Source organism: Panthera leo, chromosome E2, assembly GCF_018350215.1.
Source record: "Panthera leo isolate Ple1 chromosome E2, P.leo_Ple1_pat1.1, whole genome shotgun sequence".
NCBI lineage: Eukaryota > Metazoa > Chordata > Mammalia > Carnivora > Felidae > Panthera > Panthera leo.
Window position 1 is genome coordinate 15,562,809 of NC_056693.1, and position 14,832 is coordinate 15,577,640.

General features: G+C 53.8%; 1 protein-coding gene across 1 annotated transcript; it reads right to left on the reverse strand.

Moving 5' to 3' along the window:
• Positions 1–5,546: 5,546 nt before the first annotated feature.
• Positions 5,547–14,559, reverse strand: KCNK6 (potassium two pore domain channel subfamily K member 6). The gene is made up of 3 exons (XM_042919742.1): positions 14,238–14,559; positions 6,060–6,455; positions 5,547–5,938 (listed from the first exon to the last, which is right to left on the reverse strand). The coding sequence occupies exons 1-3, from the start codon at positions 14,557–14,559 to the stop codon at positions 5,715–5,717; spliced, it is 942 nt and encodes a 313-aa protein (XP_042775676.1). The 3' UTR covers positions 5,547–5,714.
• Positions 14,560–14,832: the final 273 nt, after the last annotated feature.

Sequence of the window (14,832 nt, forward strand, 5' to 3'; positions counted from 1 at the left end):
GAGAAATAGTTCTTTAAGCCCTCCGTGTCTCCCCAGGGCCTCAGGGAAATAATCCAGTTGGTTTCCAGAGCGCTGCATAATCTCATCCCTTTTCTTCTTCCCATCCAGCTCATCTCTGTTCTCCCTGTAGACCTGTGCCCTCTACCGCCAGTCTTACGGAGGGACTTGAATATCCTTGATCAGCCTGCTCTCTCTCCTCCAGACTGTGTTCCCCGCAGTAGCAGCCTCTGGAACACTACTCCATACTTTGTCACTGGCTGACCACTTCCCTTCTCTGGCGTCTTGTCTGTAATATATGACCAGTCCCCATCCCTCCCCTGACCACACTAGGCCATGACTGCTTCCCAATGAATCACAGGTTCCATGAGGGCAAGACCTAGGGTTCTCTCCATCACTGTTGTTCCCAACTCTGTCCAACACAGCACAGAACAGATGTCCTATGTAAAGGACAGCTGATGGAAGTCTATCCCCACTGCCCCAGCCCCACAGGCCACAGAGGAGTGAATTCATCTGAGGGAAGAAACTCACAAGCTATGTACCTGAGCCCTTCTACACTCATGAACAGAGTCACAGAGGCTTCGGTGCAGAGGGCACCCCTCCCCACACCCCACTCAGGAATGCAGCCCTGCCAGGGGGAGGTTCCTCTGTTAGACCAGCATCATTTATGTCAGCAAAAGATTGGCAAACACCCACATGTCCATTAGTGAGACGTTAAGGTAATTTACGGGATGTGTGTCCTAGAGGAGGCACTGCAGACATAGAAAAAGGATGTGAGACCTACTCGTATGTCTCAGGAATGATCTCCTAATTTTACTGGGTTGGTGATAAAAGCAAGGTGCAGAAATGAGACTAGTGCTAGAAAAAGTATATAAGGGTGCCTGGGTGACTCAGTTGGATAAGCGTCCAACTTCGGCTCAGGTCATGATCTCCCAGTTCATGAGTTCGAGCCCCACATCAGGCTCACTGCTGTCAGCACAGAGCCTGCTTTGGATCCTCTGTCCCCCTTTCTCTCTGCCCCTCCTCTGGTCCCTCTCTCTCAAAATAAATAAACTTTAAAAAGTATATAAAAGATATAGATAGACATAGATATAGATATAGATATAGATGACTTATATAATGTAAAAAATTAAGGTGCAGAGATGAAGACAGTAATCATTAGTCAACAATTTATTGAGTACCAGACACTAGTCTGAGAGATTTACAGATATTAAGTTGCTTAACTCTCTAAGAAGTCCATGAGGTAGGTGCTGTCATCATCCCATTTTACAGATTAGCAAACTCAGGCACGAGGAGGTGAAATCACTTGCCCAAAGTCACAGAGCTTGAGAGTGACAGAGTTAAGACTTATACCCAGGGACTCTGCCTGTAAAGTCTGTAATTATAACCACCTTATCATACTAGGTACCACCTGAATAGAGTGAAGGAAAAAATAAATGACACACACATGCACACACATGGATACTGCTATTTGCCCAGAAGGCCTGAGAAATCGGTCAACACAGCCTGGGTGTAGGAGAGAGACTGACTTTCCACTGTACAGTCTTTTGTACCTTTTGAATTTTTAGCCTACGCTTTTTTTTCCCCCCTGTGTGTTGGATTGAACAGGGCCTGGTTTCTTGTTCTAGAGGAACCTGGAAGGAGAAGCAGTGAAGAGCAGAAGCAGATCACACAGGCACCTCCTGCAAGGTGAGCAGTGACTGCCTTCCCCAGCCAGCGGCTGACTTTAGCAGCAAGGTGGGCCACGAGGAGCCAGGAAGCAGGCAAAGAGCTAGACAGCAGATGTTTTCTGCGCTCCTGGGGGACAAGGTGACCAACCAAAACTTTGCTCAGATCCCAGTCTTGCACTTCCTGTGTGACCTTGGGCAGGCTATTTAACCTCTCTGGGCCTCCCTTCCTCCACTGTCACATGTAGAAAATGTACCTAATAGAGTTGCTGAGAAGGTTAAATAAATTATGTATCAGGAGCTTGGAACAGCACCCTGCACATAGTAAATCCTATGGGTTTTCTATCACTGTTATTAAAACAATCTTGTGTAACTTTTTAGCATGATTGGACAATGGTGAATTCTCCTTAAATTTCTCTCATCTCTTATGGATTCTCCCTACCCTCCTGGTTTTCCTACTCCTCTATGGGTCTCCTTTTTCTGTCTCCTTTGTAAGCTCCTCTCTCTTGTGTGAGGACACCAGTTGAAAGGTCACTGCTGGGGCGCCTGGGTGGCTCAGTCGGTGGAGCATCTGACTTCAGCTCAGGTCATGATCTCTCGAGCCCCTTATTGGGCTCTCTGCTGTCAGCGCAGAGCCTGCGCTGTCCCCGCCCCCCCTCCCCCCCCAACCCCGCGCCCCAGATCCTCCGTCCCCCTCTCTCTCTGCCCCTCCCCCACTCATGCCCTCTCTTTCAAAAATAAACAAACATTAAGGGAAAAAAGGGTCCCTGCTTGCCATATGGGGCCTTTATGTTAACTAGAAAAAGAAGCCCCTTTCGGTCATCTTCAGTCTTGAACTTCAGCCCCCGTTTGTTTCCACCCTGCCATCCGGACATCCCTTATGTCGTTCCCAACCTGCCCAATTGTACATGATGACCCTGACTGCCAGTTAATCAACATCTGCCCATTCTCCCCCTTCTGCCTTTCTAATAGAAGCCCAGTGCGGGGCGCCTGGGTGGCTCAGTGGGCTAAGCGTCCGACTTTGGCTCAAGTCATGATCTCACAATTCGTGAATTTGAGCCCTGGGTTGGGCTCTGTGCTGACAGCTCGGAGCCTAGAGCCTGGAGCCTGCTTCAGATTCTGTGTCCCCCTCTCTCTGCCCCCCATCCCCGCTCATGTTCTGCTCTCTCTCTCTCTCTCTCAAAAATAAATAAACAACAAAAAAGAAGAAGTGTTTTTCCCAGTGTTGTTCCCACGTTCAGCAGCCTCCAGACCAAAATCTCAGCCCCAGCCTCAGTTTCAGGTGGCAGGGGAATCCTGAGGCATCCAAGTTAATCACGGCGGTTCCATCACTCCGGCCAATGATTGGTTCAGAATGGGCATGTGAGCTAATTTTAACCAATGAGCTAGAGGAGGAAGTCTCTGGGGAGATGCACTTGGAAAAAGATTTCCTTGCTTCCAAAGGGACAATATGGGAGAGATGCCCCCCTCTTCTTGCACTAAAAGTTATTGTGTCTGGTTGTGATGCCCAGACCTGTGGCGGTCACTTTGGGGCCATGAGAAGAGCCCAAGTGGAGCCAAGTCTTCAGCTGAGGGCCGCTGAACAAGGAGATTGGGAACCTTGGGCCCCAAGACCCTCCTGGAGCTGTGGATTGTCTCTTGCCCAGAGCTCTCCCCAGCTCTGGTGACGGGCAATAGAGATCATCTCATTGTTTCAGCCAGTGCTGGTCAGGATCTTGTTACCTGCAGCCCAAAGCTCTCACTTTTTTTTTTTTTTTAATGTTTCAAGTTTTTATTTAAATTCTAGTTAGTTAACATATAGTGTAATTTAGTTTCAGGAGTAGAATTTCGTGATGCATCACTTCCATATAATGCCTAGTGCTCATCCGAAGCGTTTCCTTACTGACATGAATATATAAATACCCAAAGGCTGACTTCTCAAGGTGGGTCTTCTCTCTTCCTCCCACCCACGGCTGCCACACCCACACTCGGGGCCTTCCGTTCCCCCATCTGTCTCCAGCCTCAACCACACCCTGAGGCTCTGCCCAGAGGTTCCTGTGACCTTCTGATGCCTTCCTCTGGATGTCCCTTTAGCCCCTCACACCCACCATGTTCTAAACAAGCCTCAGTGTCTCCCCTCAAACCTGTTGTCTTCTCCCAGGTTCCCATCTCAGGGGCAGGCAACCATCCTGGGGCCTTTGCCTGGCCTTGTCCCTCCCAAGTCTGTAAGGCCTACACAAGGCCTGTCCACTTGGCCTCCCGAGCATGACCTCCACTGCCCGTCTCCCCCTTTCCTCAGCCCTGCCCAGCCCCATCATCTCCCGCTCCATTCCTGTCCCACCCTCCCCTGTGCACCCGGCCCCAGTCTTCCCCTTCTGGTCCACCTCCACATAGCAGCTAAAGCCCAAACCTAACCATAGCCCTCTCCTGCTCAAGATCCTTCCATGGCTCTCTAGTACCCTCGAGAAAGACGCCAAGTTCCCAAGCTGGTCATTTAAGGATACTTAAGATGCGCGCACGTCCACCGCGCCTCCTCTCCTTCCCCCGTTCACCCCATAGTCCAGTTGGAGTAAACCACTTGCCAGAAGCTGATATCTGACACGCTTTCCTCCCTCTAGACACACATGGTTCCTTCTGCCCGGAATGCCTCCAAGTGTCCTCTCTTCCTGAATGCTATCGAGGTCCAGCTCAAACGCCCTATCCCTTCTGTAACCTCCACGGGGCTTGGTAGAGGTAACAGTTGAGTAGAAGGACCTGTGGCGCCAAGAACTATGACCGATGTACCATCTTGGAAGGAGGCAAATCTGGGGGCAGTATACAGAAAATCAGTCCCCTCCCAGCTCTGTGTCTAAGACACGGGACCTCCACGCCCAGTGCCTCAGTGGAAAAGGATGATGACATCATCTTCCTCGTGTGTAAAGAACCCTGGACGGAACCTGGCCAAAGAAAGCGTCACAGCATAACACGGCAGCCTCTGTGAAGTCATCTTCGGAGTAACTACTGCTATCATTGCCATTTTACAGATGAGGAAAACTGAGAATCACAGAGGTGAAGTGACTGCCCGAGGACAGCGGCACGACACAGCTGAGTTGGGGTCTGAGCCCAAGCAGGCTGGCTCCAGAGCCCAGGGTACTCACGCGGTCAGTGCCCGGGAAACGGGAACAGCTGTTCCAGTGGCGTCCGTGCCATTCGGATCCTGTCTCAGCTTCCTGCCTGCCAGGCTGCTGAGGAGGGTTCTGTGGCGCAGGCCCAACCCCCGCGCTCGCCACGTGGGTCTTGCTCCCGAGGGACACTTGAGATAAAACAAGGTCCACCTTCTTCCCCTGACTACTCCTCAGATTTCAGGGCCGAGTTGTTAACCCTTCTTCTAGAAAGATCTCCCTGACCCTGCGGGCTGGATCGGGCAGAGTCCCCGTGCTTCCTCCATCCACCTCAGCCCTGCCCGCTCTGCCCGGGCCTTCTCGAACGCGCTGCCGGCCACCCTGCCTCCCCCACCGCAGTCCTGCCTATTCTGGGTCGTCACTGTGTGGGGACAGGTCTGTCTAGCTCGCTGGACTAGGAACCCGTGAGAGGAGGGCCCGGGGCCATCTCAACCACTGCAGTGTCCCTAGCACCGTTCAGCCTGGGACCTGCTCATGGGAGGGGGTTGGGGATGAGTGGACGTATCGTTTCCATTTGACTAGACGAGGACATCCGAGCTCAGACAAGGGCAGCCACTTGCCCACAGTGTAGTGAGCAGTCGAGTGCCCGGAATGAGGTCCGAGCCCAGAGCCTGCTAGGACTGGCAGGTGATGAGCGGCTGAGGGAGAGGCAGGTGAAGTCAGTAAAAGAATGAGACACAAGGAGAGTGAGAGGGAAGCCAGAGAGCCCAGGGTGTGGGGAGTGAGAGATGGGGGGGGGGGGGGGGCGGGAGAATGAGGCGGTGGAACCTGGGACAGGGACACGTCCAACAAAGGACGGCCGGCCGGTGGCAGTGCCTCGAGAGCTCGGGCGCGCGCTCGCGGACGGTCCAGGACGGCAGCGCCAGTCACGTGGCCCCCTCAGCCGCGGGCCAGGCCCTCCCGGCCTCGGCTACCTGGGGATGGAGGCGTAGTCGGCGTGGGAGCCGGCGGCCAGCTGCTGCTGCGACTCCGGCTGCGGGTCCACGATGTCCACCCGATCGTCGTCATCCTCGCCGGGGCTGGCGGGACAAGGACTGGGCAACAGGACGAGCTCCGTGAAGCCGTGAAGGTCGGACACGTAGCGGAAAGTCTGCAGCACTAGCATCATGGCGACCAGGCCCAGGAAGAGGTAGGCTGCGGAGCCGGCGGAGGGGCGGCGGGTGAACTCAGACCCCTGGGACAGGGCCGGGCCCCCCAGACCCTCCGGGACAAGGCCGTGCCCCACCCTTGGTCCCCGGCCGGCCGCTCTACTCACCTGTGACCAGCACCTTGTAAAGGGCCCGGTGGGGCTGGCCGGGGGCCTCTCCGGGCACGTAGTCACCCAGGCCGATGGTGGACAGAGAGATGAAGCAGAAGTAGAAGGCGTCCAGGAAGCTCCAGCCCTCCTCGAGGCGCGCGAAGATGGCAGCCGGCACCAGGAAGCAGGTGGTCACTACGACTCCCAGCAGGAGCACCAGGTGCCAGCAGGCCACCTGCCGGAGGTCCCAGCCCCAACGCGTGGTCAGCCGGAGGAGGGGCGCGTGGGTCAGAAGCAGCGACAGGCGCTGGGCCGAGGACGTCAGCAGCAGCATGGTGGCCGGCACGCCCAGGAGCGCAAAGGCAATGGAAAAGGCCTTGCCCGCATCGGTCAGCGGCGTCGTGTACCCGTAGCCTGCGGGAGCAAGGGGAAAGCCTTCTGTCCGCCTGGCACCTCCGTTTGGGAGTCCGCGGCCACCCTAAAGCGACGCTTAATTTCACCCTGGAAACTGCCCCTCCCACAGTCTCTCAAGTGATGGTGATGAGGGAACATAGGGCAGGCCGAGGGCCCCGCGAAGTACAAACTAGCCTACCTGCCCTCTCCCCCTGCCGCTAGGGGGTATGTGTGATATTCCTTGGATGCTCCAGGCTACCCCAAAACAGGAAAGGACAAAAATCAAATGGTTAAACTGGGAAGAGTCTCCAACAGTTTATAAGAGAGAGGCAATCCCATCAATGGCCTAAAGTTCAGGAACTCCCTACTGTCTTAATGTTAATGCTTTGCTGGAGGGAAGAACAACCTTAGCTTGACAATAGCTAGGCCTCCAGTAAGCGGTGAGTCTTTCTTAGCATATGAAAGTCTCTTTGGAAACTTCCCTTTTGACTTTACCTCCCCCAAGTCCATGGTACATAACCAGTTAGCCTAACTGTCCATGGGTCCTGTCCCTGTACTTTAATGCAATCTACCTTTTTGTACCAAAGATGTCTTCAAGAATTCTTTTTTGGCCATCAGCTCCAACCCCCTCTCCCATCACCCTAAAACTTCATCATTGGCACATCCAACCCTCCACTGCTCAGGCCGTGAGCCTCGTGTCCTTGACTCTCTCACTCACATCCATATTCCACTGTCAGTGAGTCCTGTTGTCTTAAACTTCGTATAGATCCTGAACCCACTCGCTTTACCGCACCTCAGTCCCATGGCCCCACCTTGGGCCTGTCTAATCAGCAGCCTTCTCCCTGGTCTCCCTTCTCCCCTGACCTTTGCCAGGAGTCTGTTCCCCACACACAGCCAGAGGGACCCGATGAACACCTGAGTGAGGTCATGATCCTCCCACACTTAGAGCCCCCCTTTGGCTCCCTCCCACTCAAGTAAAAGGACATCATGACCCACAAAACCCCGCACAATCTAACGAGGCACCACGGCTCCCACCTCAGGGCCTTTGCACTGACTGTCCCCCCCCCCCCCCCCCCCCGTGGAAAGCTCTTCCCCCACCCCAGGGCTGGTTCCCTCTCCTTCCTTCAGGTCTTTGCTCAAATGTCAGCTTTTTCAGTGAGGCCTCCCCTCCCTTACCACCTTACCTGAACTGTTATACCTTCTTCCCTGTTGTTATTTTTGGTTTGTGTTCATAGCACTTCCACCTTCTGACATACTATGTGGTTTCCTTATTTGCTTAGTGTCTCCCCGCTAGGGTGCAGCTCCACGAGGGCAGGGGCTCCTGTCTGTTTTGTTCCCCGCCATAGCCCTGGTACCTGGCACATAGTGGGCACTTGATCAATAGTCAAAATAATGAATGAAGGGTGCAGGCTCTAGTTTGGCTCAGAGCCTTAGAATCTCTTTCTCTAAAATGGGTGTGCCAAGTCCCACTGGGTTACCGGAGGGCTGCGGGAACACAGGAAGGTTAGCGTGGGTGTGAGTGCTGCAAACAGAAAGATCGGGGCACCTGGGTGGCTCAGTCAGTTGAGCCTCCGACTTCCACACAGGTCATGATCTGACAGTTCGAGAGTTCAAATCCCACATCAGGCCCAGTGCTGACAGCGTGGAGCCTGCTTCAGATCCTGTGTCCCCATCTCTCTCTGCCCCTCCCCAACTTGTTCTCTCTCTCTCTCAAAAATAAAAAAAAAAAACATTTTAAAAAATTATAAAAAAAAAAAAAACCCAGAAAGATGATAAAGGGGAATTCAGGTGTTGGAGATACCGGCTTACTTTGGCAATGTATAATTTAAAATCTCTTTTTATTTGGGGCGTCTGGGTAGCTCAGTTGGTTAAGCGTCTGACTTCAGCTCAGGTCATGATCTCGTGGTCTGTGAGTTTGAGCCCCACACCCAGCTCTGCGCTGACAGCTCGGAGCCTGGAGCCTGCTTCCGATTCTGTGTCTCCCTCTCTCTGCCCCTCCCCTGTTCACGCTCTCCCTGTCTCTCAAAAATAAATAAATGTTAAATTTTTTTTTTTTCAAATAAAATCTCTTTTCATTTTACAAAAAAATCAAACCAAAGGGTCAGAAGTGTGACTGGGGTGGTAAGGGCCCTGGTTTACGTTGACAGTAAAACGTCTCGCCCCAAAGACCACAGATTCAACCCTGTGATCAATGAAAATGTGGAAACACCCCACACAGGAGCAGACATTCATCTGCGCCTGTCTTCCATACAAAAAGGTCCCTGGTTTTGATATAGTCAAAAGAACTGAGGGGTGCCTGGGTGGCTCAGTGGGTTAAGCATCTGAATCTTGGTTTCGGCTCAGGTCTTGATCTCACATTTCATGGGTTCCAGCCCTGCATCGGGCTCTGCACTGACAGTGTAGAGTTCTGTGTCCCCCTTTCCCTCTGCCCCTTGCCCCGCTCATGCGCACGCAAGGTCTCTCTCAAAAATAAATAAACATTTAAAAAACCTTTTTTAAGTAAGCACAATCTGACACATACTATAACACGAATGAACCTTGAGGACATTATAAGTTAAACAAGCTAATCACAAAGAGACAAATACTATAGGGTTCCACTTGTCGGAGGTGCTGAAAGTAGGCAAATTCATAGAAACAGAAAGATTAGGGGCGCCTGGGTGGCTCAGTCGGTTAGGCGGCCGACTTCGGCTCGGGTCATGATCTCGCGGTCCGTGGGTTCGAGCCCCACGTCAGGCTCTGTGCTGACAGCTCAGAGCCTGGAGCCCATTTCAGATTCTGTGTCTCCCTCTCTCTGACCTTCTCCCATTCATGCTCTGTCTCTCTCTGTCTCAAAAATAAATAGACATTAAAAAAAAAAAATTAAAAAAAAAAAAGAAAAAAGAAAAAAAAAAGAAACAGAAAGATTAGAATGGTGGTTGCCAGAGGCTGGGGAGAGCAGGGAATGGGGAGATAATTGTTTGACTGGTATCGTTTCAGTATGTGTGTGTGTGTGGTTTTTTTTGAGTAAGCCCAGCGTGGGGCTTGAACTCATGACCCCAAGAACCAGAGTCCCATGCTCTACAGACTGAGCCAGCCAGGTGCCCTGTAAGTTTCAGATCTGCAAGATGAAAAGGGAGATGAATAGTGGTGATGGTTGTATAACAATATGAATGTACTGAATACCACCGAGCTGTCCACGTAAAAATGGCTAAGACGGTACATTTTGTTATGTATATTTTACCACCATTTTAAAAAATTGGGGTAAAAAAGAATCCTCTGGGTCTTGCTGGACACATGGGCACCTAGGATAAAGACATCCCCCCTGTGCAGCTCGGCATGACTCTGTAATAATTTCTGGTCAATGAGTTATACATGAGAGAAGCAAGCAACTTCTAGAAAGTGTCCTCAAGCGCCTGGGTGGCTCAATCGGTTAAGCGTCTAACTCTTAATTACGGCTCAGGTCGTGATCTCGTGGTCAGTGAGTTCGAGCCCTATGTCGGGCACTTCACTGACAGTGCAGAGCCTGCTTGGGATTCTCTCTCTCCTTCTCTCTTTACCCCTCCTTTCTCTCTCTCTCACTCAAAATAAACTTAAAAACAAGTGTCCTTTAAAAGCGGAAAATGCCTATCCCCTTTCTTTCCTCCCTCCTCCTGTTGGCTGGAACATAGACATGAAGACTGGGGTTGAGCGGCCATCTTGGACCATGAGGTGACCTTGTGAATGGAAACTACACAGAGGAGCACAAGGGTCTCCAATGATGCAGCACCGTTCCAGTCTTGGACCGACAACCTTGAATATGAGCCAGAAACAAACATTCATCTTTTTAAGCAACTGTTATGTGAGGTTTATCACCTCACATATGGCTCCGACCTTCATTAATTACAAGGATTTGAATGGAGAAACTCCAGTGGCCTGGCTGAAATGATAGTTTTGCTAATGACACAAAAACCTTATAAACAGAGACATCACGGAGTTAGCATAGAATGGAGGCTGTGAGCCTCAACTGACTACCTCACAGAGCAGAGTCCAACTCAGTGCTTTGCCATTTATTCCCTGTGTGACCTTGGCCAAGGAGTTTCTTCCCTCAGAGCTTCAGTTTGTTCCGAGTACCGCAAAATGGACTCAAAACAATCCCTTTCCTCAAGCACAGTTGCAATAATCCTTCCAGGCTGGAACTGGGCATAGCACTTAGCAAGGGCACGGAAGGAGTTAGCATGACTGTAACGCTCACTTCCTCTCTCCCGTTCCCAGTTCCCAGTTCCGGGTGGGCTGACTCTTCCACCCCGGCCTGGCCTCAACCGCAGCAAGGCTGGCTGGATGGATTCCAGGCCCCAGGTCTTCCTCCAAAGACGCCGGCCTAAGGCAAAACCAGAGATGCTGTGGTTTCTACCTCTCTAGATAAATCCAGGCCTCCTGGCTTCACCAACAATGACAATGATAGCCAAGGCTCAGTAAACCTCAGGTATCACCAGCACCGCAAGGACTCCCTCCTTGACCAAACGGCAGCCAGCTTCCTCTGAGCTCTCTTCTTGACTAGGCCCGGTTTTAGCAGGGCTCCTAAGCCAGTTTACTAAGAATCCCCCTCCCCTTGTGTCGCCTCTTGGTAACTTTTCTATCCACTGACCCCTCACTCCACTCTTGGCTCTAAATCTCCAGCTGTCTTTGCTATATTCAGAATTGAGGTCAGTCTCACTCCCCTATTGCAATAACTTACCATTTTTTAAAATGTTTGTTTATTTTTTGAGAGACAGCAAGTGGGGGAGGGGCAGAGAGAAAGGGGGAGACACAGAATCCCAAGCAAGTTCTGCTCAGTGTGGAGCCCGACATGGGGCTTGATCTCACAAACCGTGAGATCGTGACCTGAGCTGTGATCATGACCTGAGACGAAATCAAGAGTTGGACACTTAACCGACCGAGCCATCCAGGGGCCCCAGTAACTTACCATTTTTAACAAGTATCAGAATAAACTTTTGGGGGCACCTGGGACGCTCAGTCAATTAAGGTTAAGCATCTGCCTTCGGCTCAGGTCATGATCTCATGGTTCCTGAGTTCAAGCCCCACACGGGGCTCTCTGCTGTCAGCACGGAGCCTGCTTCTGATCCTCTGACCCCTCTCTCTCTGCCCCTCCACCACTTGTGCTCTCTCTCAAAATAAATAAATAAATAAATAAACTTAAAAAAAAAAAAAGAATAAACTTTTCTTTCACAATACACAGGAATATCACCCTTCTTCACGCAAGCCTATGAAACCTAGCATGGTGTACCGGTTAAAAGCATGGGGCTCTGAGGCCTCATGGCCTCAGTTCCCATCTCTCTACGCCTTCCTAGCCGTGTGGTCTTGGGCAAATCATCCAACCTCTCTGGGCTTCAGTTTCTACTGCTGAAAAAGTTTCTACTGCAGTTTCTACTGCCGCAAATGGCACCTGCCCCACAAGGCTGCTGCACTGACCTAGTTAAAGCCCGTGTGTGCTAAGTACTCTATGGGTTTCACTACTATTGTGAGGTGGGGAGTGCGATCGATGATCTCCATTCAAGAGATGAGGGGGGACACTGAGGCCCAGAGGAGCAGCAGCTGAGTGGGAACCGAAGCCTGCGTGTGCCTGCCTTGAGTTTGGCTTCTGCACCTGTCCTGCCTGGGGCGACTTGTCAGAAGCCAGGATCTGGGAGGAGGCAAAGGGAGACACTGATGTGACCAGTGAAGCCCAGAAGCAGGTCGGGCCGGCCCAGCCAGCTTGTAGAAGAGAGTCTGGGAGAAGCATCCTGGCTCTGCTGTCTGTGGTCTTGGCTTGCTGGTCCACACAATGGGCACCACACAATGGGTGGCACCAAAGGTTAGGCCACCTGCTACTTCCGGCAGGAAGGGGAGTTAAGAGTCTGGGCCTGTCGCAGTCTCCTCCCCCAGTCCAAATCCCCTGCAGAGACAAAGAGGAAGTTTGGGGGCTAGGTAAGGGCAGTGGGGAGGACCCGCAGAACCTGACAACAAAGGAATTTCCCAGGTCTGGCCACGAAGCAAGAAGGGACTTTCAGGGTAGGGCTGGGGGGAGGAGGTCGGTTCCATCTGCTGGAGGCAGGGGGGGCGGTGGTGTTCAGAGAAGGGGATCTGGGGAGTCCCAGTGCCCTGGTTTGAAATGGATCCTGTTTTGGGGCTGGCATCCTGAGTTCAGAGGAAGGAGGGGACAGGCACCAGTGGGGACATCTTGTGAATCACAAATGGGATCAGGACAGGAGTCGTCAGGCAAGGGGGTTTCTGAGCCCAAGGATGCTTGAGGGGACCTGATGCAGGTAGACAGTGCTAAAGGGATGATGGGAGGGGACAGGTGTCCCAGGTCCTGGTGGAGAGTATGAAGGGTGGAAAGCAGTAATGGTCATGAATGGATATTGGGGAAGGTTCCAGGGTGCTGAGGTCCTGGAGCATCCTTGATAGAAGGGAGAATTTCAGGCCCAAAGCAGGCTGGGGCAGTGTTGGAGTGGAGACGGAGGTCCCATTTGTGGGTCTGGAGAAGACTGGAGGGGTGTCAGATCTCCAGAAGATTCCCATTCTTAGGCAATCCAGGGCGGACAGGGGTAGCAGGTATGGAGAGCACAGTCCCTCAGCTGGCCTCCTGTGGAGGGGGGTGTGTGAAGCAGGATGCGGCTCTCAAAGACAGTGTGTGCAGAGGGCACTGGGGTCCTTGGGAGAAGGTCCGGGTGGCTCTGGGGCTCTTACTGAGGGGTACAAGGGTCCAGAGAGTGGTGAGAGCCTCATCTAGGGGTTCTGGTGTTCAAAGAGGCTCCTATGGAGAGTCTCTAGTTTGGAAAGTGCTAGAAGTTTTGCTGGAGCTGGTTTTGGGACTGGAGAGGTGGAAGTCCTGGCTGACCAGCTTCTGGTTGGAAGGTCACTGGTCCTTCCTGGAGGTGCTCTAGCTCCCACCATGATGGGTCCCTCTCATACATCCACAGTTGGGAGCTGCTGAATTGGAAGTCCCAGGTACAGAGGGAATGGGGGTGGCCCTTCTGGGAGGAAAACCCTGCCTTGGAGGTTCCCAGTACAGGGGAGATGTCAAGATGCAGGGGTCCTGTGTCTGCAGTCAGGGCTGCCTGCTAGGGAGTATGGGGAATATGAGGATGAGGGTGGTCCTTGGTCTGGAGGAGGATGGGGGCCCTTGCTGGGGACTGGTCTAGGTCCAGAGGGGTTGGAAATCACCGACCCGGGGCCCTGGTCCTTGTTGAGGGGTCTGTACTGGAAGTAAAGTCTGTAGTGATGGTGCCCTGAGAGGGTGTGGACATTCAAGGTCTTTGCTGGGGCACCAGGGTCAGGAGGGGGCTGGGGTAGGATTTCCCAAGGGGCATCCCCGAAGGACATATCTGGAGACTCAGGAGATAGTGTTGGAGGGAATGGCGGTCTGAGCCCAGAGAGAAGGGCAGAGGTCCTTGTGTGGTTGAGGTCCGGGTCCAGAGGGGGAGAGGGTCTCAGGTGGACCGTCTTGGGTCTTCGCTAGAGGTCTCTGAAAGTAGTCCTAGGCCCAGAGGGGACTGGACGGATGGAGCTCCCAGGGGTTTCCGGCAGAGGAATGGGGTCCCAGATGCTCCCTGGAAGGTACCCTGAGGGCAGCCCTAGTCCAGGAGGGAAGTGGGACGGGGGGAGGTTTCCTGCTGGGAGGAAGGGCTTGGATGGGGGCTTCCCAAGGGAGGCGGATCCCACCGGTGTGGGTCCTGGATCCTCGTTGGGGGGGCGCGGGGGGTGTTCCAGGGGATTCTAGTTCCAGAGCGGACTGCGAGTGATCCGCTGGGGTAAGAGTATTTCATGATGACTCCCGGGTCCCCAGGTGGGGCGGCGCTCACGTACCCACGGTGGTGACCAGCGTGCTGGCGAAGAAGAGAGCGGAGGCAAAGTCCCAGGCGGGGTCGGAGTTGTTGGCGGGCCCCGAAGCGTTGGCGAGAGCGGCGCGTCCCAGCCGTCCGGCCGCCAGCACCCTCTCCACGAAGGCGTCCAGGGCGGGGGCGGCCACACACGGGCTGCGCCGCAGCAGCTCCGCGCGCAGCGTCTCCAGCTCGGCCCGGAGGCGAGCTTCGTGCGGCCGCTCCAGCCACGCCACCAGCAGCGCGCCCAGCACCAGGTACACGGCGTAGGCCGCCAGGGCGCCCGCCAGGAGTGCGCCCCGCCGCATGGCGCCCGCCGCGACCGGCGCTCGCACGGCCCCCGCCGCCCCGCTGACGTGGCCCCCGCCTCCGGGCCGCCAGGAGCCCAGCTTCAGTTCCGGCAGTGCTCGAGGCGCGGCTGCTAGCGCCCCGAAGAGGAAGAGGGAAAAGGAGGGGGGCGGGGGTGGAGGAACGCCCCGCCTCCGGTAAACTGAGGCACGCCCCAGCGCCAGGTGTGAGGGCGGAGCCGCGCGTTCCCGGACCCAGGAGTCCAACGGGACGGGAAGGGCGGAGGAGGCGGG

What these genes read in the sequence shown, in the direction of transcription:
- KCNK6 (XM_042919742.1), bottom strand. Translation starts at nt 14,559, where the DNA reads ATGCGGCGGGGCGCACTCCTGGCGGGCGCCCTGGCGGCCTACGCCGTG. An exon ending in CACGCTGGTCACCACCGTGG is followed by an intron (nt 6,456 to 14,237) that starts GTACGTGAGCGC and finishes TTGCTCCCGCAG; the next exon opens with GCTACGGGTACACGACGCCG. An exon ending in TTACAAGGTGCTGGTCACAG is followed by an intron (nt 5,939 to 6,059) that starts GTGAGTAGAGCG and finishes CCGGCTCCGCAG; the next exon opens with CCTACCTCTTCCTGGGCCTG.